Below are 23,584 nucleotides of genomic sequence, written 5' to 3' on the forward strand. Positions count from 1 at the left end.
AGTGGACAATGAACCCTCGCTCTACCCCTCCTGTACCTGTTCGCTCTGCTGTCGCGTGAAGGGTCTGCTTTATGCGCTCCGCAGTAACCCCGCTGCAAGGCTCCGGCGAACAGTTCACCCACTAGCAGCTTTGAAGAATTGCACTCCTTTTGCACCTCTTGTTGTCAAAAAATAAAACATGAAAGCAATTTATTTAATATTTACATGTTTTTATTGTGTTTAGACACACGTTAGCTTAATATCTTTTCATTCGCTGAATTTGTTTATATACATATGGAGTTGTACTTAAAGGGGCCCTGATATGTTAATCTTCTGGTACATATGTGTATTTTGTGTCTACTGTGAAATGTCTACATGATTTAATGGTCAAAGGGGAGTGTAAGGGAGGGAAATTATACTGTGCTATAATATATTATACTACACTATAACTAACTATACTATACATATTATACTATTTCACCCATTATACTATTTAACCCACTACAAGAAGGGAAAGATGAAAAACCTGAAAAACGAAATAGGGCCTCTTCAAATCCTTATTTATTCATACACCTTTTGTATTTAGTAAATGGTGTACTTCCTATAAATTTAAGCAAACATGGCCATGACATCTTGTATTCATGTATTCTCCAAAGCAATAATGTAAAATATCCTCCAGTACAAGCAAATGAACACAGGCCATTGTCCATTATTAACAGCTGATCATAAATTTGCAACCAATTTACATTTCCAATAGGCATAACAGCACTGCAGCAAGACGCAGCATTGATAGAAGAGATGGTTCATTATACCCGGAAGATCTGTTTTTAAATAAACAGATAGCATGCAGGTTATTCTGACTATTTTATAAAGAGGGCCATGCTACCTGTTTTATAGAAGACATCCTCCTGTCAAGAACACTTTAACTATAATAGTATAAAAATGAGTGCATTTAGGTTCCGGTGCACATTCATTGTACATATATCTTCATAGAGAGAAGACGTCTTTTACGAGGTCTAAGGTCTTTCTTGTTTCCTCATTTTCAGAACTGTACGGTGTATAATAACTCTGTCATGGTGTGCCTGGCTCCGTCGGTAGCTGATTCTGAGCTGGGCTTCTCCGACTCCGGCACAGGCCCGGATGAGATCGGCTTCTACATGGACAACGTGAATGCTCTGGTGGTGGTCAACGAGACGTTCAGCTACTACCCCGACCCCGTGTTCGAACCGCTCAGCCCCTCAGGGATACTGGAGCTCAAACCAACGTCGCCGCTCATTCTCAAGGTCAGAAAAGCACTGTTGTTTTCCAGATATGACTTGCATGCATGAACATTTCCTTTTTTTTTTTCCTTGAAGTGGTAACGTTAGCAATATAAATATTGAAAAACAGGTGTATATTGGTATTACTTTAGACAGCGCATGCAGTATGAACAAGGGAATCGCCACCCTAACAAAAATGTCAAATGTTCCTGTAATTATACAATTAATCAGATTCTGTTTAATTAAAGGTGGGGTAGGTAAGTTTGAGAAACCGGAATGTCAAATGTCCTAGACAAAAAGTCAACATCATCTTCAGTCTATACATACATAAGACATCTAAATGTACATCTAATGTAACCATAACGATGGTTTTCTAAATTTCCCTTAATCCCATAAAGAGTCAAAACAGAGCTGCTAACAACGCCCAAACTGTATGTTGATGTGTGTTTAGGAAGATTGCTTTACAGAACCAAACTTCAAAAGAGAGCGCTTTTCTTACAATAAGATAATTTTACTTACAATAAGAAAAATGCACATAACCACCTAAGCAACCATATCAAAACGTTTGTTAAAATGATTTTGTACCCACTTGTACACCCTATACACACATTGTGATTACATTATTCAAACCTTAGTCTCAGGTGGTAGGTTGATGTTTCTCTTCTTTCACTCATCTGCTAAAGTCCCAAACATATTGACCTTATCTTGTATTAATAATGGCAAAGCCTTCATACACCGACACGTACAAACACACACTCACTGGTATATTTTTCCAAATGTGTTTACAAGGTCTTTTTGAGAGGAGGAAAAAAATCTCACAAAAGTTTCATTTAAAGCTGAAAGCAAACGTCCACACTTTCCAAGGACGATTGATTTCCTTCAGTTACTAACAGCAACTTCTTTCACTAACGTCCTTCTCTGCAGCCTCGAGCCCTCTTAAATAACATTCTTTTCAATTTGTGTAATTATTTTCTAGTGCTGGAGGGGCAGTGTTGAAGCACGCAGTCCCAAGATGTAGGACATTTGAATAATTTTCGTTTGTATGTCCATAAACAGTAATTGGATTTAAGTATATGAAGTTAATTGCCAGTTTTTATCCTACAAAACTCACCTGAAATATGTATTCTAAGAGTTATTGGAGAGGAATTAAAGTGACTACAGTATGCATGCTATTACTCATGTTGAATTAACTGAAATAACCAGCAGGTCAGTGTCTGCAAATAACAATCGATGGGTTAGTCAAGAGGGTATTTCTGGCCCAGGGGCCCAAAATGTCATGGCCCTCCCTGGCCTTCACCTTTAAAATGTCAAAGAGATGAGTGCAAACCAGGAAGAGACTTAGAAAGGACCAGAAACAGATACAGACCACAAAGAGACCAAAGCAACTACAAAGACATGCAAAATGGCTGCAAAGAGACCACAATCACATACATATAACAACTACAAAGAGATTAAAAAAAGACTACAAGTGAAGGAAAACAACGACAAAGAGACACAAAACAGTTGCAAATACAAACAAAGAGACTACAATTGGACTCACAAAAACGGTGAAAACACAACCACAAACTACAAAGACAACATAGAAACCCAAAAAGACTAAAAGATTTAAAGAAGAGCAACAAAAATATGTAAAACAGCTGTAAAGGGACACAAAGAGTGCAAAATGAGACTCATGATGACTATGAAAGGGACGTAACAACCACAAAGAGACATACAATGACTACAGAGAGACTCAAAGTACTCTAACTGGGGAAATACACTACAAAGAGACACAAAGTACTACAATGGGGGGAAATACACTACAAAGAGACACAAAAACAACCATTAATAAACACAAAATTACTCCAAAAAATAATACAAATAGACAAAAAAAGCTGCATTACCACAAAATGAGACTAGCAAAGACTATGACCCGAGATAAAACAACTACAGAGAGACGCAAAGCTACCTCAAAGAGACACAAAACAACTACAAACAGACACACACTATGTGTTTCCTGCTTTAACAGAAGAGCCACTGGGTTCTTTTGCAGGTCTGTGCACAGGGGCCCATTCTCTCCTAATCCAACCATGACGTATAAATACTAGTGTTAACTATTGACACAACATTGTTAGTCCTGAAAAACAAATGTTCTTCATTTGAGATATGGGACAATAATTGTAATTGATTTGAGATTAGTGTCACATTGATGTCCTATATTTAATCCAGCGTTCAGTGCTTTTATCTTCTGCAAGAATTCGCCTTGACTATCTCTTATGTTATCACAAAGAGAGTCTGCTACGCCGTTTATTTCCATGAAGAGATCGAAAGCGGCATAACCGACGTAATTTATTTCTTAAACGATAATCTATTAGCGAAGAGCCTCTCAGTAATTTCCAAATCTCCTGCTTGGCTTGCCGGTGGAACTGCCTACCCATTGGAAGCGCTGATGAGATGGACAAAAATGCAATTTGGCAGCGTGTGATGCTGGGAAGGGGAGGGGAGGGTTGCATTTCTCAGAGATGCGTGTGCTGCGCTCGCCACGCAATTAATTTCTCATCTGAAGTGTCGGCTGTGTTGTTACCGAGGTGTGTTAGCAGGAGAGAAAACATTTATCTGGTCTTGGTGTTCCGTGAGTGCTTTTGCTGTGTGTGTTTGTGAGAGTGTGTCCCCGGCGCGTGATGCTTCTTTCCTGTACTGTGTGTGTGTGGCAACAGCTCCGTGTGTGGCTTCAACTGGAGTGCATGCATGGCTTGAACTCTGCATGTGTGTGAGATGGGATGCATGTTTACAGGGCTGCAGAGCGGGCTGGCGTCCTGCAGTGACGATGGATTGGAAAACGGGGTCTACCTCTGCGTCCCACTGCTGAGCCAGCGGGAGGGCCTGGCAGCTCTCTCCTCTCCCCCCTCTCAGTCTATCTTGCTAGCTCCCCAGATCTGTTTTTTTTCTGCTCATTCCCATTTTCTTTTCTCACTTTGGAGTATAGTCCTTTCATTTTTCCCTCCCTCCTCTCATAATCGTTTCTCTGCTCTCCTGATGTTTTCTTGCCTCATCTTGTTTTCTTTGTATTCAACTTTTCCCCTGTTGCTTTTTGTTTTCTTTCTATTTTCTGAGTTCCCCCTTTTCACACCAATCCCCCCGCCCCCTTCCATAACAGGCAAACTGTGTGTCAAATTGGAACTTGATATGGAAATGAAAAACTGGAACAGAATATTGACAAATGTTTACAATTACACACCACCGGTACAGACTTTAGTGGACTAGAGTTTTTGTGACTTCCAACTGCCTCTATATTAAATGCAAGAATGGGGACACTTATTCTACCTTCAGTTTCATTTCTTACTTTCCTTCTCCAGCTGGCTTGAGGACTCATAATGGGTTTAAACTACAAAACAAAATAACAATATTCGTCTTAGAGTACAGACATTCATGAATCAAACATATAAAAGATGAAGAAGAACATTGTATCAGTAATTCTACAGTTGCAAGTAAACAATTGATTGAAAAGTAGTAAACAAACAGTTTTTGCTTCAATTATACATCTTTTGATATATAAGACAACATCTATATGTGTTTGTATCCATAGCCATAGTGCTTCATTTCCTTTGGTAGTTTGATATTAAACCTTTCAGCCATTTGACTTTCTCTGTGCATCTAGTAAAGGTTGCTTCCATAGTTAATATTTGCCACATTAACAGTTCTTAAGGTTAATTGACTTTGCATCAAGCATTTCAAGGCTGTTAGACTTTAGTTGTACATCTTCGAATAAATCGTCCACACCAATATTAGCCAATGGGTACATCATGGCAAAACATTTTTAAACGTACTCAATAAGACCTTGTTTTGTGTCTTTTGTGGTCGATAAAGTTAGTAGTATGACAAAAATAAGTAAAAAGTTGTGACGTAGCGGCAGCACATAATGCTTGAGCCCTTTTTCCATATTTCATTCAAAGCTTGTCATTACTATTACTATGATGATCACACAGCAGTGACTTGCGGTGAAGTTCATGGCTGGTGAGGCACTGACTCTATCAGTCAGATTTACAAATATTATTATATTTTGACTAGGGCTGTCAGTCGATTAAAATATTTAATCGCGATTAATCGCATGATGTCCATAGTTAATCGTGATTAATCACAAATTAATCCCACATTTGTTATCTGTTCCAAATGTACCTTAGAGGGATATTTTTCAAGTGTTTAATACTACTGTATCAACATATGAGTTGACAAATATGCTTTATGCAAATGTTTGTTTGGAACAACAACAAATATTCTCCTGAATATTCTCAACACAACAACCTGGACCCTCTCTCTCTCTCTCTCTCTCTTACACTCTCTCCCAACCCTGTCTACTTCTTTGAACTAAGCCAGTTGCTCAAACAGACAAGCCTGTTTACAGTTATCGGCGAAATGCCGCTCCTCTGTCTTCATCTTCAGTCAAAGCATGTCAAGTACCTTTGACGGCTGGCTCTGTTGGCTGACGGCCGGTACCGCCAGTCCACTAGCGCACACCCCCCCCCCCCTCTCCCACCATCCAACTAACAACAACAACGTCAAGCCTTTGGGCTCTGAAACTACGGGGCGGGCCGAGGACAAATACACATGCATTAATCGCACGTTAAAATAATTAGTGGCGTTGAAAAAAATGTGCACTAACGCGTTAACTTGGCAGCCCTAATTTTGACCTTAATCGAAATATTCTGTTATTTTCAAAAGCTTTTTTAGTCTGATGCTTCGATTAATTTTAAACAGACCGTTCAACGAAAGGATACCCACACAATGTAGTTTCATTTAAATATTGGATTGTTCTCTCTTAGTAAGATCCCATTTTCAATAAAATGGTGGACTCACCTTGACTTGAAGATGAAGACCATGCGCCTATCCTTCTGGACAAAAACCTACAGTATAATACTTTGTTGTAAAAGTCCTCCTTATCTTTTGTAGTTTCAAAACTCTAGATTGTTTGCGTCTACTGTATGCGTCGAATAACAGTAGCAACAAGAACCTGTGGGCTCACGTGCGCCCCCCCCCCCCTCCAGTGCGGCAGATTACTGTCTGCCTCACCTTGAGTCTTTTTACTGTGCTTTTATGTCACATCAGCAAGACTAAATATCTCCAACAGTGACACACATACATTACATACATTAGCTAGACTATGGAAAGTCAGCAGGACGCATATTAAAGTCTCTGTAAACATTATATTGGCGACATACAGAGTGATAGCAACAGGCACGCGCCAAATGCATGCACTCAACGTAGTTTCGAGCGATTACGCAATCCGAGGTGAGGCTCGTCGTTGCCTCAACTCGCATCTCTCATCGTATGGGAGCTGAAAATATGCTATTTCAGCCATTTTTACTACAAATATGATCAAAATTAATGGAAACAAACAGAAAATACATTTATAGCACAGACCAGCGGAGAAATATTAATATTTATTTCATTTTATTGTTATTTGTATTTTTACTTTTCATGAGGAGGGCACTGCCTCACCTGCCTCCCCTGGCCGCACGTCCCTGACACACAGTATATTTGCTTGAATGAGTTGAATGCCTCTCCTCACCACATCTCTCTCCGTTTGTCTTCAGGGTCGAAACCTGATCCCCTCGGCTCCGGGGAACAGTCGCCTGAACTACACGGTGCTGATCGGAGAGACTCCCTGCATCCTCACCCTGTCTGAGAGCCAGCTGCTGTGTGAGTGGCCCAACCTCACCGGACAACACAAAGTCACGGTGAGTCACGCTCCTCTGGCGCTCCGCCTCTATCAGGCACATCCTCATCTGACGTCACTTCCTGAAATTATTCCATGCCATTTTGGACCAGAATGCCTCGAATTGATTATCCAAAAGAGACCTTGCTCCAAATTATGGGTTGAGACCTTCATGCTAAACTTCTTTCTTCATCCATTTTTTTTTACTACTTATCTTTCTTATTCATTAAACAACTGGGTCAGGTTTTAGTATGCCAGATTAATTCCAAAAAGCAGTTTATATAAGGACCAAAAATACCACCTGCTCTACTTGTTATGTGCGCACTGACACCGTAATTCATGTTTACGAATATAAAAACACGGCCGCCTGACAATCTCAGCCCATAATGTCACTCTAACCTTGTTTATGAGTTATGTGAATAACCCTTTCTAAACAATTTCCTCTTGACAGATTCAGCATACGCTTCATTGCGCTTGCACACCAAGGCTGCTGTTAAATATTTAACGCTTAATTAACATGTTGATCTTCATTGGCCTTCAGATAGCCTGTTGCTAAAGTGGGAGTTTCAGGAGGTAGACCCCTGATGAATACCTGATGACATTCAAATACAAAGCACAGATATGCAAAGTTAAGTGCTTAAGAGTTACATTCGCTAAGGGTGCTAACATCCCAACTCACAGGGAAATCACTTTTTCACACAACGTGTTGAAACAGGAACACAGTGAACGTTTGCCAATTGAAAACCATGGTTGTGTTCGAATTGTCAAAACACATTTTCTTAACCTCAGTGAAAACATGTGTTGGAGTTAAGGAGGACAATTGCTACTCAATGTATAAGCGCATCTAGATACTTCCCCCATGCGCTCTTATCATGTTTTGTGTTGTTCCATGCAGGTTTCATAAACAAGGAAAACATAAAAAAAGGCTTTTTACTTTATAGCCAAGGTTTGAATTAAAATCAGAAATGAAAGAGAAACTAATGGTTGCTCGCGCTCTTTCCTACACTCATGTCCACACTCTATTTATCGACATGAATGGTAATATGATTGTATTGCAATTTGAATAAAAAATACTTTATGCAATATATGCATTACTTTTTTGGCCTACGTATGGTTTAGCGTGCATATCACCATTCAAACATGTTGCATTAAACAATATCACTTAAGAACCCCCACACAACTCAGTGAAATGTTGACTTTATTTTATGATTTACAGTTATTAATATATCGTTCAGAGTTTTCCTTTTGGTTTAACACATTGTTAAAAGCTCAACTCATATGGCAAGCTATGGCTGAAAATGCACAGTAACAATGTTTGTCCCTCACGATGGGTTGTATCTGCACGGAATGGTGCGTCATTAAAAATATTGGAACAGCATTTTCCCCTTTTCTTTGGTAAAGACTGGTCCTCTTTAACGTTTGCTAAAGGAGTCTAAAGTTATATACATACCTTCTTTAGGAGATAAACTAAAACTGAATTTGAGGCAACCATAAGTGAAATTAAGATAAGAAAAATGCATGAGTTTCCACTTTCTGCTACAGTGTGTGTCCATGACAAGGCAATGTCAGCAGGGCTTTGTCCTACAGTCATGCAGAAACAGAAAAAGCAGTATTTAGAATAGAATTGTTTCTGCAGGATGCCGCTGATATGCAGACGCTAAGCTTGTCTCCGAGCTCTAATCCAGAACCCATGTTCACTGTATAAAGCTTTCTGATGTGCAAATTGTGTCTTCCTTAAAAGTCGCTGCCACGTCATCACTGAGATATACTTCCTGTTTCCTATGTGAAGCTGCTACTTGTTCCTATCACCTCCCACAGTGTGAATGCTGTCACATTCATTTCTAGAGGTTCTCAAAAGTGCGACACAGTGCTGGATAAAGTCAGAACAAGCTTGCGAGTGCGTCCTGCGGCAAAGCGTTCAGCTGTTCTTGTCCAGAGCTGTCAGCAGACTACAGGATGACACGACTGATTCACGGTGACTGCAGCAGGCTTTCAGAATCCCCGCGCAGCTCCTGGAGCATCTGTACAGCGGAAGGTCAAACCTCAGCCAGGAGACGCAGAACTCACTCTGAACACGCGGATGTTTCTCTGAATATCCCGCGAGTTCACCCACCCTTTTCTAAACTCATCACCAATGTCCTTTCACAGTCATTTCCACTATATCTTTATGACATTTACTCCCCGCTAGCTACAGCCAATATACCTAGAAAGCCACTGACAGCGCATCCATGTAATTCAATATGATAGCTCTCAACGCAACCAGCCAGATCCAAGAAGGAACCGGAATTTCTATCTTTCTTTTTTTAAACAAATGTCATGTTGAATATCGGAGCGATGCGATGTGTTGGCGGGGGTGGTGGAGTTAGTCCTTCGTCTGATAGTAGCCGAAGAAAAAATAGAGCTGTCTGTTCGGATCTCTTCGTGTGTGTGTGTGTGTGTGTGTGTGTGTGTGTGTGTGTGTGTGTGTGTGTGTGTGTGTGTGTGTGTGTGTGTGTGTGTGTGTGTGTGTGTGTGTGTGTGTGTGTGTGTGTGTGTGTGTGTGTGTGTGTGTGTGTGTGTGTGTGTGTGTGTGTGTGTGTGTGTGTGTGTGTGTGTGTGTGTGTGTGTGTGTGTGTGTTTGAGGCCTTGTATGTTTGTGGTTGCGGCACTCTGCAGAAGAAGGACACAGCTGTAGCACAATAATATTCCCCGTGTAGAATGACCTACATACAGGGGACCCCAATGGGTGTCCAGACATGTGTGTTTGTGTGTGTTGGAGTATAGAGTGTGTGTTGGCAGCTGTGTGCCTCCCTAGAGTTTTCAAAGAAACTTTTTTATTTTGGCCTTCAGCTTTTAAAGTTCCTCCGTCTGTCATTCAGTCTGTCAGGAGAATAAAAATAGACAAATGCCTCGAAAATGTGTCACCGATTTAATATTGATTACACTTGCTCAAGTCAAGTCATCTGAGGAAATGATCTCCCCTGAATGATCGTACTAGATACGGCAGTGACCCATGATAAGATGATCAATTGGTAATGTGAATAGCAAAAAGCAACGGGTTGTCTCCAAATGTGCTGCTTTATTGATCGGTTGTGCATGCAAGACATACTGTACATCAAATGTGTGCGTATTAATTTACCAGGTAATCCGTTTTATATCATAACAAGCTGAAAGTCCTTTACCTGACTAATGCTTGGAGTGGCATCAACAAGAATATTGATTTGTTTTTTGTTTTTTATCCCAAATTGGTAAACCGTTTAGTTACATCAGCATGTAAATGCACAATACAAAAAAACAAACAACAATAAACAAACCATAAATACAATATACATATTAACACTAAATCTAGAGAACCCATTATAAAAATACACTATTTAAAAAAAGAAAAAAAAGTAAATAAGTTAGAATACACAAAAATGTACTATTACTCCTAAATATACTATAAATATGGGATATCAGCATTTTAAATTGTGCAAAAATATTTGCAGTTTTAAACTAAAATTGAAATGCTGTGAGGTTTAGTCAACTTAAACATTTTTTGTTAATGGTTAAATAAAGGGCCTTTCAAAAATGTTTTCTTTCTTCGGAAACACATTTGTGAGACCTAATAAGTATATTTTCTGACACTCCCAGTTCACTGCGCTCATTTTGACATGGCTATAGTATGAAAAGAACAGGACATATACAGGATCTCACTCTATACTGTAGCTCCTAAATATTTCACTATGCTCACAGCTGGTTTCTCAGTCTGCCGTTTGATGCTGGGCAAGTAGAGTACAGTGAAAGAGAAACAAGTTTTTAATTTGCTACATTAAGCTGCAGATTGAATAGCAAACGCAGATTGAATAGCAAACGCTTTAAAGATCTTTTATCAGAGTAGGAAGTCTTTCTGTAACCTAACTAATCCAAACTCAAACTATAGTTGGCTTTTGTATACAAGTTAATTCAGTTTAATCTCCTCCTTTGCAGCCTGATCATGTCCGCGCAGCTAATTGTCTTCCTTATCTCCTACAAGCCCATCTAATTGTCTCTACTATTGCAAATTAAATATGTAGGTATTGCCTACATTGGTATTGATGTAACCACTCTCTATTTCTTTTTCTTAAGTCATACTTTGATAATGTTAGCATGCAAGTGCACTTACCAGAGCTTCAGAGTGCATAATCACACCTCATTTTAATCGCTTATCAACCCCCCTTGTTGTTTGCTTGATTTGATGGATTCCAGCGCTGTGAGCTTTTTTCTCTCTCTCTCTGAGACGCACTGCGCTTATGTAAATCTATTTAGTCAGAAAAAAAAACATTACATGTGTTTGACTTCCCATAATTACCAAGACTCCTTGGGGACGGATTTAAATGCTAGTGATTACTTTGTTTGATTACTTATACTGTGTGTACGTGTGTGAAGCACAGCCTACAGACTCTCTGACCCAAATCAGTTTGCTAAACTTAACCTTGATGGATGAGGAAAACTACCGCCTAAATATCTACCTTAAAAAACCCAAATGTTAGTCCTTAATATGTGCAGAAGGATGTGAGTTCTTCAAAGTTAACTTGAGAGATCTTCATTACCAAAACCCTCTGAAGGTGCTGCCCTAAAGGCAAGACTTGAAAACCTTTCCGACAAGAAGTGTTCACAGCAGCCTCCAGGTGATGTAAGCCCCCCCCCCCCCCCGATGTCAGCCTGTCAAAGGATCGGCTGTTTAGTGGGAGTACAGAACGCATACAAGTTTAATGATGTGGTAGAAATCAGGTCAACCAACTTCTCTTTCATCAGACCACCAGCCTTCTATCCCTTAGACCACCTCTTCTGTTCCCGGAGTACCTGCTGCAGGAGGCCTGTTCGGTTTTCTGACTCTTATACAAGATCAAATCCTCAACAACAAAGATTATGTTTAAAGTAAAAAAGTTGCCTTTACCTGTGGAGGAACTGCATTTATGGCAACGCGCTGGTCAAGCTTGGTTTGGAATGTCAGATACAAGAAAATATCCTGGGAACAGATTATACAAACTTCTCTTTTGATTGATTTAGAATGTCAGATAGAAGGAAATATCTAAGCATCAGCTATAGAAAATACTTTTTAGACATGATGGACCCCTTTGGACTAGACAATTCTGCATAATTAACAACATTGAAACTGAATACACAATACAATACTAAATTCAATGTAATTCTGCACTTAGTAGTGTGTTTATTTTTCCTTTTTTGAGTTCCAAAAACAATTTTAAAAGTAGAACACTTATGGAACAGTGGGCTAACTTGATCGGTGTCAGAACTTTCATTTGAAATAGTAACAATTTCCCTGAATAACGTTTTAGTATTTAAACATTAGGAATCTTTGTGTGTTCAGATCCGTGCTGGAGGGTTCGAGTACTCCCCCGGGACTCTTCACATCTACTCGGACAGCTTGCTGACACTTCCTGCCATAATCGGCATCGGAGGGGGGGGCGGCCTGCTTCTGCTGGTCATCATCGCTGTGCTGATCGCCTACAAGAGGAAGTCGAGGGACGCCGACCGCACATTGAAACGTCTGCAGCTCCAGATGGACAACCTGGAGTCCAGAGTGGCTCTGGAGTGTAAAGAAGGTAGGAAACAGTGGGATTGAACCTTTGTTAATCAACTGTGTGAAATTACTATGCTAATTGAGTATGAAACTATACTTGATTAAAGATAGGTTAAAGTTTGAAGACTCCAGGAAGTATGCAGAGCGTTGAAGCAAATGTTCGCAGTGGCCAAACTGTGGTACGACAACTTCCGTGACGTCATTGGGCCCAAAAATACTTTTTCCCATTGACAAAAAATTGGAAAGGAGACTCTGTAAATTGGCATGTATTTTTTTTGTGCAAAATCAGCTACCCACTCCTAACACTTGAAAAGCCCTCATAAAGTGCGCTACATGCCATGTTCAGAATTATTTTCACTCTTCGTTCTTTTGACTGAGCCAAGACTGAGCCAAGACTGAGCCAAGACTGGCTGTGACATGGCGGATTGGAGGCGGGGCTTATATAAAAACGCAAATGCACACGCTCTATTCTCCCTTTTACTCCCTGCAAGATCCAGGTTTGTTCTAAAGAGTCAGGCGTTTATTGCTTTTTCTTCCACTAAGCAACTTTTATAGGAATTAAAAAAGCCCTGCCTCTAACACTGTATCCAGTTCTCTTCACACATCCATGTTCTGGATCTATAGTCTTGACTGCAAAAGTTGAATGTAATAGCCAAAGAATACCACGTAGAGAGAGATACTCCATTCAGAGATGCAATCCAAAGCAGCTGGATGCTGCCGTCATCACTGACAACACGGTTCCTGCAGGCTGTGTTTACTGAGGCAAATCCATAGTTGAGTCATTGCAAGTAGAAAAGTATTTTATTTACAAAATATGAAGGGTTGATATAACATCAAGCAGCCAATTTAGTGAGCATTATAAAAACAAACCATCATCGCAGCAAACAGCCAGGAGGCAAACCAAGTGGTGCTGTATGGATTACTTAGATTAATGTATAAACAACGTAATAAATAAAAAATATATTTGTTATTGTTTTACTTGTAGTACTTATACCGTCCACTCAGTGGCAACTGGTCATTCGGGGCAGGCACAGCCCCACCTAGTTTCAGAGGAAAGTATTAAAATAATAATTACAAGAAAATGCAAAAAAAATACATCTTAAAATATATTTTACGACCATGTTTAATCATCTGATTCGTCTGGAAATTGCTGTTTTAGTCTTGTGTTCTTCTAATTAGTGTCTACAGTGTGCCTATTGAGCCATTTTGAGTGAATGGAAGCTGTAAAAAGGACATTGCGCATGCTCAGTCTTTTTCTATTCAATGTGTGCGACTAAAAAATAATCGCCATAGAGGCACTGTGCTGACATACCCACCAAACGTCATCTCATAATTCAGAGCTGATTGGCTGTAAGTACGTGTGCCGCGAAAAGTGTGGTGTGTGAAGAGGAGACGAGAGAGGTGCAGTGACGCGTCCTAAAACCCGGAAGAAGCTTATATATAAACATCTAAGTTTTTTGTGCCCCACCACTTTTGTACATATAAAGACGCCACTGCGTCCACTAGACTCCTAGTTACGTCGCGAGCTGCATACATGATTTTGTTCAGCAGCCAAATACCTCAAAATAATCTGTGACGCGTTTGTGTGTATTGTGTTTGTTTCCCGGGGAAACACTCACAACAAACACCGGCTGTTGTTATGCCTAAGTTACCGCGTGTAATTATGCCGTTACAAGCTTCAAAGTTGTATTTATCATCTGAATTTGGCGAAACAAGTTTAATATTCTGAAAACCAAGACTTTGTTTATTTGTAATCAGATGAAAACAAACTGTCACGGACCCGGCCGTGTTATTTATGATTACTATTCGCTTTTCATTCCTAATTTCAGCAGAGAGTTGACAGGTGTTTGTGTTGACATTCCCCTTATTGTGTGTCAGCAGAGACAGGCTACAAGTGTCTTAGGTTCAAGTTAGACAAATGATGTCTGGGTTAGTGTTCATGACTTCATGTTTATGTCATCTTAATGGTTAATCTTAATGCACACACATTTTCCGTGCTTTCCATTAGTTTAAAATAGTTGTATTCCACTGTTAAATAACCTGTTCAATACAAACATGCCACTTGACACATTTCTGTGAACTGATATTTCTTTAGTGAGCTTATTAGAGGATTTTCCTTGAAAGATTGTAAAATGTCACTGAAGATGTCACACTTAGAATGTTTGTTAATAATGACATACAATACATGGTATTTTTGTGTGTGTGTGTCTTCCAAGTGAATCTGCGGCCCCCTGGTGGCCAGTACATACATTATGTGGCCCCCACCACCATCCAAGTTGCCAATCATGCTGTACAATGTACAGCATGATGTGTCAACATCTCCATACTGACGTGGAACAAAGAAGAACAACATTTATTCCTGTGATTAATTTCTCCCTACGTGTTCCCTGTTATTGTCCATCCGTACTGTTTTTAAACCTTTCTATAAGACTATTTCATGCATTTTAAGGTGTCTTTGGGTGCTTTGAAAGGCGTCTCTACATGTTTTAATTATTATTAACAAATTCATTTATGAAACTCTTTCAGTCCTATTTAAAAAGAGTATTGGTGCCTCCTGTGGCCAACATTTATATTGCAACATCAAACAAATAATATCAATGACTACTTTTTTCCCAACCCTTAACCAACTGGAAACGAATTGAGGAACTTCGAGAGATTATCCTGAAACTAAAAGTGTTTTACCTCTTACATGATAAACTTAAGAAATGTATCACCAGGTTTTTTCAGCTAAAGATGGAAAGCATACAGGAGGCAATGTGAGGTCAAATGGGTGCTGTTTGTCGAGAAAGGAGAGGTAGATGAGGGATACACATTTGGACAGAAGACACATTGATCTGAGAGGGAGTTTGGATGACTGATGTAAGAACAGCCAACGTGTTTACAGCCAATAGAATGACACAGCCACCCAAAGCCATGGAACAAGGTCATAACATGATTACATTACAACCAACTGTCACGGGTTGTGAAACAAGCGGGACCCAAATGCAGATATAAACTGAAAATTCCTTTATTTCAAGGCTATGATATATCTATACAATGACAACACAGAACACTCACCGCAGAACTAGTCATGGAACAAGACGAACCCACCAAGACAGACAGAAAACCCAGAACTTAAATAAACACAAGACTAATCACACAACAAGACACAGGTGAGGAGGGAGGAGAAAACAAAGGGGCCCAGGTGAACATAATCAGACAATTAGACACACCAGGGAAACTAATGACAAGAGGAAAAACACGGAAAAGGACCAGACAATAACCCAAAGGAAAACATGACATGGAAAACAGCAAAAAACACCCAAACCTACAAAACTATAAACGTGACATAACATGAGAATCGTGACATAACCCCCCCCTCAAGGGACGGATTCCAGACGTCCCAAAAAAACAAAAGTCCAGCAGGGTGGTTGGAGGGGGTCTGGAGGACGGGTCTCGGGCGGACGGCCCGGGGCAAGGCACAGTTAAAAAAAAGGGGAATTCGGGCGGACGGCCCGGGGGCAAGGCAGAGTTCAAAAAGTGCAATTCGGGCGGACGGCCCGGGGGCAAGGCAGAGTCCATGGAGGGAATCTCGGGCAGACGGCCAGGGGGCAAGGCAGAGTCCGAGGAGGGGTGAAGACCAGACAGCTCCGGAGGCCGGTCAGGAGCCGGTGTCTGCAAGATCCCCCATGGAAGAGGACACAGGACCGGCAGGACCCCCGGCAGGAGAGCAGTCGGCGGAATCCCCAACGTGGCAAGACATGGAGTTGGCAGGACCCCCGGCAGAAGAGCAGTCTGCGGGACCTCCAACGGCTCAGGACATGGGGTTGGCAGGACCCCCGGCAGAAGAGTAGTCTGCGGGACCTCCAACGACACTTGAGTGGGTTGGTTCGCCAACAGGCCACGGCTCCTGGGTCTGGCGCTGGAGCCGGAACCATGGCTGTTGGGCGCGGAACCCTGGCCTTGCTTCTCTTAGGAGTTTTTTGGATCCTTCGTGGACCCCCAAACTCCAGAACCCAAGAAAGGGTCAGAAAATGAGGACTGGCTCTCAGGGCTACGTGAAAAAATCCTAAGCCACTCGGGCAACAAGCTCTAGAGCCAGGGCTTGCGAGCAACCTCCTGACGTGCCTCCTTCAACGCAGCCTCTCTACCCCGTCTAGATGAGGCGCCTTTCCACGTATAAAAAATATACTCCAGAGAATATCCAAGACGTTCCGCCTGTAGCTTCAAAAGGTCTGCTGGGTCAAGTTTAAGGTGTATTCATACTGTCACGGGTTGTGAAACAAGCAGGACCCAAATGCAGATATAAACTGAAAATTCCTTTATTTCAAGGCTATGATATATCTATACAATGACAAAACGGAACACTCACCGCAGAACTAGGCGAACCCACCAAGACAGACAGAAAACCCAGAACTTAAATACACACAAGACTAATCACACAACAAGACACAGGTGAGGAGGGAGGAGAAAACACAGGGGCCCAGGTGAACATAATCGGACAATTAGACACACCAGGGAAACTAATGACAAGAGGAAAAACACAGGGAAAAGGACCAGACAATACAGCAAAACAGCAAAAAACACCAAAACCTACAAAACTATAAACGTGACATAACATGAGAATCGTGACACCAACTGGAACAGAGCTGCAGTTCAAAGTGATCCGTGCACGTTTACTGACATTTTCGGAAAATGTGCTATGAGAAAAAAAAAATTCTTTCCTCAAAGAAAAACCTTTGGAGTCGGTAGAAAAGAAAAACACTCAGTTTTCCAAGACATGAAGCATGGCCTTATTCCCACCCGCCCCGCCTGCTGTACTCCCAGCTGGCCTGTAGAGGCGAGACAGTGTGTGTGGGCGGAGGAACAGATGAAGTGGGCGGGCCGCAGCGCGTGTGTGTGTGATAGCAAAAGTGTATGTGTGTGAAGTTGGCTCCGCTCTAAGAGTCCTGAGGGGACGAGACAGACGTTTGATTCAGTCATCTGTGAAAAGCAGACAACACCCCGTACACATCCTCCAAACTAGCATATTAGCAGTCATGGATGATTAGTTACACATTAGAAATGCTGACTGGCAAGTGTCAAGTTTTGAGTCAGTATAGATACTGTTGAGATGCTTTATGAAAGCAAATACAATGGAATGGATTTCCAAAGAATTCATGGGCAAAGCATTGTTTACATTTACAGGCTAATGCAAGCACACTCAGTGCCGTGGCATTTTATACACTTCACTTCCCAGATTTGCTGTCTTGAAGTCTTTACTTTGTGGACTCAAATCAGAAACATATGAAGGATTTGTTCAGGAAAGACTTACCAGATACACTGTTCACAGCAGCCAGATTAAAGCAAATATACACTGGACATCAAACCAAACCCATGTGGCAGCAACAGGTGAATAAAATGTATTTAAATGTTAACTTGTGTGTTCTGACTTTTACCAAGAGGTGAGGCTTATTTGAAATACTGCAGAAACTCTCCACTAGTCGTGCACATGGTTTTATTAGATGCGTTACATTAGGTGGGTGTTTCCTCTACATTACATTACATTGCATTTAGCTGACGCTTTTATCCAAAGCGACTTACAATAAGTGCATTCGACCAACAAGATACAAACTTGAAGAAAACATCATATAAGTACATCAGGTTTCATAGAGCTAAAACATTTCAAGTGCTACTCCACTGGCTTTAGATAAGCCAGTCCTTTATTAGTATATACAGTAAGTGCTTTGAAAGTAATTATTTGTTAGTAATTATATCGCTCGAAGTGGAGTCGAAAGAGATGAGTTTTCAGTCTGCGCCAGAAGACGTGCATGCTTTCTGCTGTCCTGATTTCAATGGGGAGCTCATTCCACCATTTTGGAGCCTGGATAGCAAACCCACGTGTTTTAGCTGATGGGAACTTGGGTCCCAAGTCTCTACTCCCCTGGATTGTTGGTGCTGAACACCTCTACATTTCTAAGTGCTTTAGACATTTTTAGTTATGCCTTAGTTAATTCTAACACCAAACTGCATTGTCATGGACATAAAAATAGTCCAGATAAATTCCTTTAAAAAAAATCATATTTCATGAGTTTTCAATCAAATCTCCCTGCAAATAAAACAGTTTTTTAAAGAGATGAAATGCACTCTTGAACTTTAGATAGATATAGCTGTAACTATGCTAATGGTAGCATTATGATTGCTCTCTGCCACGCAGTCTCATTAAGATGTCTTTGCTACTAAAGATTCTTGAGAAAACTGAGGAGAATTTACTATCTGTTAAATGCCTATCACTAGTGTTGCAATTCAGTGAAAGTCAGTCACAGTCTCGTTTTAACTATATTTGAGGTATCTTGATGTATTATTCAACAGACATTTCAGTTCATCAGAAGCCATTATTTTGTAAGGTGTGTCTTGTGTTTTTCTTTGCCCTTTTCAGGCAGAATCCTTTGCCATTCGAGCAATAAATACGAAATTAATTAATGAAAGAATCGGAGATGGAAGTTTTGATGACAGAATATGGAAGGAGTGAAAAAATTATGCAAACCTCTCGCCTTCTTTACCTAGATTTATATTTGTCACACACCTCTACCTCCTCATCTTTCTTGCTCTATCCACTCGACTTTTTTTCCTTTCTTCCCTTTATCTTCTCCGCTTCCTCTCCATCTCTCTTGTGGACCAACCAGTCCAATAACAGCTGGGAGAAATTATGCATGAAAACTCATCCGTCGCTCTCTTAATAATTATCCACTCATGCAATTAATTGACTTTCCTTTCCAGGAACTTTGTTTTTTGTCTCTGGTTCTTCCTCTTTCTCTCTCCTCGAGCTAGCTTTGCCTTTTTATTTCATTATGTTTGGGCTTTTTTGATTGGACAAAAAAAGATTACATTTATCGGGTCTAAGACACCAAAGAGGAAACTAAGTTCACAACAGTTTAAAGTCTTGTCTTTTTTCTCCCAGGTGTTCTTTCAGGATGTATTTGTTTGAAAAATGTTAGAGAAATTACAATGGGGCACTTTTAATCACACTTAATTACATGTCCTTCACTTAAATGAATTTGATTGCTATATTGGGATTTGTTATCATTCATTAATGTCTAAAAACCCTTGCTTCTTTTTCTCTGAATGTATTGGTCCTCTTTCTTCATCATGGTGGAGCATCATATAATTACTGAATTAACCTCCAACCTCTGCTTTTCATCAAATAATGAACTCCAGATTAGCAGTGATACACATTGATAGTATCAAGCTGGTGTCACTTACTAATTCAACAAAGAAAGTACCTGCCGGAAAGGAGGTATTTTAAGTGTTAAGTAGTGTTAAGTGTTAACTGACGCCTACAGTAGCAACCGCATTAACTCAGTTGCTACAGGACATCAAGGTCACACAGTTTATTCAGAATACTTTTTTACTCCTTTTGTTTGTTGCAGAAAGAGAGTATATTTTCGGAGCAATTGGCCTTTGAAACAATAAGTGTTGGTTTTCTGGATAACTGTCAAAGAAATGGGTTTTCTGAGTAACGGGCCATCGCAACAATGTACCATCGCAACAATGGGCTCTTTCCCATCTACACCTAGCTGTAGAAACATCCAGTGGGAAAGCAACCTTTATTTGGGACCGTCTAGCTTTCAATTCCCCTAAAGGTCGCCAATCGTGAGTGAATTTGCTGTTTGTAACGTGAATTCCAGTGTTCACAAACGTCAAATGTACTTAGCAACAGTGAGAATGGATGAGCATATGAACCTAGACATGAACAGTTAATTGGACCTTTCAAACAAAATTAAACTGCAATGACCGTTAAGTCAAATAACGGAAATAATACTTTTAAATCAAAAGGCAGAACCAAAGGCAAGTCCTTTACCAACTGTTCCATTCAAATATGTTTTTTCGCCATCCACCAACACTTTCTCTACTTGTACATTTTCTTCATAGCTTTTGCCGAGCTCCAGACAGACATCCATGAGCTGACCCAGGAGCTAGACGGAGCTGGGATCCCCTTCCTGGACTATCGGACGTATGCCATGAGGGTCCTGTTCCCAGGCATCGAGGACCACCCTGTGCTCAAGGAGATGGAGGTACGGGTCAGTACCCCACCAACCAAGCTTGAAACTAAAACCAACTCAGCGTCAATAATCAATTCCTGTAGTACCAAGAACTAAGCCTTTGAACCAATGAACTAACACCAGAGGTAGAAGGAAGTGGGGAAATATGGATTGAATGTCCTACCAGCTTTATACCCTTGTAGCTATTTCCTATAACAGTTTTCATCAAAGACACTCATTCTGAGATGTCAGACATGTTTCACAGCAATTATATAACCTGTGTTTTACCTACTTGGTGTTGATCTGCTGAAAATTACTTTTCAAGAGACCTACTGTCATCATTAGTTAGATCTCATGGGACTAACTCTCATCATATTCTCTTGATGTGGGGACGTAGAGTTTTAAAGTGCTTCAAATGAACTGAAAATAAATGTTATGTAAGACATACAAAAAGATAAAGAGATGTAAAAAAAAAAGTGCATACTGTAGCAAAGATGAAGAGAAGGAGGATTAGAGCAGAGAGATTCAGGGTAACGAGGATTCTTACTTGCATTATACATCACTGTTAAGTTATTAATTAAGCCTGTACATGCAACCACCTTGCCAGCACAGCTGAATGGAGACAGTGCACGCGATTTACCGCTGAGACCAAGGGAAGTACAATTAATAGTGTGTCAACATAAACTACTCCGCTCCAACGCTAGAAACCAAGAGAGCCAAGTTTGTAATCAGCAGTATCATTGAGATGTAGAAGCTGGTGCCGCTTCATTGACTTTGATTGGAGCGCTGACTTTTTGGAGTCGAGGAATAATTTGTTTGACCTTTTTACAGCTTCATTTAATTGTTCTAATCCAGAAAGTGGATTTATACTCCTGGAAAAAGAAAAAGCCCTCGGGGCGGTCTCAGAGCTGCCATGTCTTTTTTTTTTTGGTTAATTCCTAGCGATTCATCCTCTCTTATTTTTGGCTACAAGCAACAGTGGTGATTACTTAAATACAGTAGAGATATCCTCAGATATGGAGCAAAGCCCATTGTGGCTCCCACCAGAGACTACAGCGCTATAACTAACACAACTCCTGATAATGCAGAATCTGAAAGAATACAGAGTAGTTAGTGTAACAGGCAAATCAAATGAAACTCTTTTAACCATTGGTCCCCTCCTCTGTATTTGGCTTAGCACTTTTGCAGATTGGTATAACCTTTTGTGACATAACATTGATAGCATTTTATCAAATACGAACATAATGTTAAATACGCTTATCACATCTAAATCCTTTGGAATTTCTTATTGAGTTTTGGCATTCAACTTTCATAAAGTGAAATGTTTTATTGCCGGAGAAACCAGGAATACTATACAATTCAAATTTCACGCCTAATGAATGTGCACATCTTGTAGATAGGAGCTGGAAATGAGAATATATAGTTTGGATTAAATATTATGGAAGAGGCGTAACCTACAAATGTCATAATTACATTCTCATACTTCTTCTTTGCCTCTAAATATTTTAAGTTGATTAAAATATTGATATTATGAAATGATATATGAAAAGTTAAACTGGGAGACACCTTACCATTTGTTAGAGAGAAACTGCATGTCTCAGTGACACAAGAAACAAACTTGAAAAACAAGCGGGGTCAAATAATATATATTCTCTAATTATATGGTGCAATCAAAAATAGACATGATATTTCAATGTAATTTTTATTTAGTATGGTTTATTTTTGTAATGTAAATATGTTTCTTGTATACAGTAATGTATTAAATATATTATTATAATTTTTCATTATAATTCTTTTAAATGATTATAACTTTATGTTATTAGCAGATAAGCTTTAATTAGCTAGAACTAGCATGACCTCTAGCTTGGGGCAATTGTCATACCGTTGAAAGCTTCAACCAAATGTCTTGTCCATTGTAATGACTTAAAATAAAAAACAATGGAGGAGAGGGGGTAAACATTTTTTATCAGTGATTCACTAATATCCAAGCTCCAACAAATATTGGGGTTTTCATGAATGGGAACCATATCTAAACATCGACCTACCCTGAACTGCCATTTTATAAATCCTAATATCATCGTGGATGAATTGGATCACATTTTTGGTCACCTCGCAAAAGTAAGCCATGCTTAGCGCCCAGCATGAATATACCCAACAGCTTTTATCAACCAGTTAGCCTAAAATATGTAGTGTCGTCACTTGTAAGCTCTTTTTTTTAGAAACATGACACTCCAGTAAGGTGTCCCCTGTTACAAATACAGTCCTCCTTTAATTTGAGGTGTCAGGTGGGCAGGAGGTAAAGGGATCTTAAGGGTCTTCTAGTTTATGTCTAGACTTCCTTCCCCTTCTCTCTGTATTTCCCCCAGGGGTAGCCAGCTTAATCCAATGGCCTGTGTAAACCAATGCTCATAGCTTTATTGCTCTGTGTGACTGGGCTCTTCCCTAAGCTAGACAGCCACACTACACACCAGTTATCCTCACACACACACACACACACACACACGCACACACACACACACAAACACACACACACACACACACACACACACACACACACACACACACACACACACACACACACACACACACACACACACACACACACACACACACACACACACACACACACACACACACACACACACACACACACACATACACACACACACACACACACACACACACACACACACACACACAGTGCATCAAATACACATATATTATTGCAGATGCCCTTCCTAACGCTCTCTTTGAAAATGGGTAAAGACTGTGCCTGTGGAGTACGCACATGCATCTCCATCCGTCTCTCTCTCTTCTTCTCTTCCATACGCACACCCATCACTCTCAGTATCCACCCTGGAGGCCCCAAGAATCTCATTTAGCACTTTAGAGAGAGGCCCAGACACTTTATTATAGCACATCGGAGGAAGAAAGAAAAGATGTAACAGTGGCACAAAAGGATGATGATACAGAGAGACAGAAAGAGAGGAGAAGGTGTGTGTGTGTGTGTGTGTGTGTGTGTGTGTGTGTGTGTGTGTGTGTGTGTGTGTGTGTGTGTGTGTGTGTGTGTGTGTGTGTGTGTGTGTGTGTGTGTGTGTGTGTGTGTGTGTGT

General features: G+C 40.4%; 1 protein-coding gene across 1 annotated transcript in view; it reads left to right on the forward strand.

The window, feature by feature from the left end:
• The window catches only part of LOC307034774 (plexin-A1-like), a gene marked incomplete at its 3' end in the record, with an annotated part of 288,778 nt that extends 268,189 nt beyond the window's left edge, over positions 1-20,589 (forward strand). Inside the window, exons 19-22 of the mRNA XM_079673657.1 lie at positions 1,026-1,262; positions 6,809-6,952; positions 12,260-12,494; positions 20,363-20,589. Coding sequence (XP_079529783.1) covers positions 1,026-1,262; positions 6,809-6,952; positions 12,260-12,494; positions 20,363-20,589 — 843 coding nt within the window. The remainder of the gene's footprint in view (positions 1-1,025; positions 1,263-6,808; positions 6,953-12,259; positions 12,495-20,362) is intronic.
• Between the last annotated feature and the right edge of the window lie 2,995 nt (positions 20,590-23,584).

Source organism: Notothenia rossii (assembly GCF_949606895.1).
Source record: "Notothenia rossii genome assembly, chromosome: 4".
Lineage (NCBI taxonomy): Eukaryota > Metazoa > Chordata > Actinopteri > Perciformes > Nototheniidae > Notothenia > Notothenia rossii.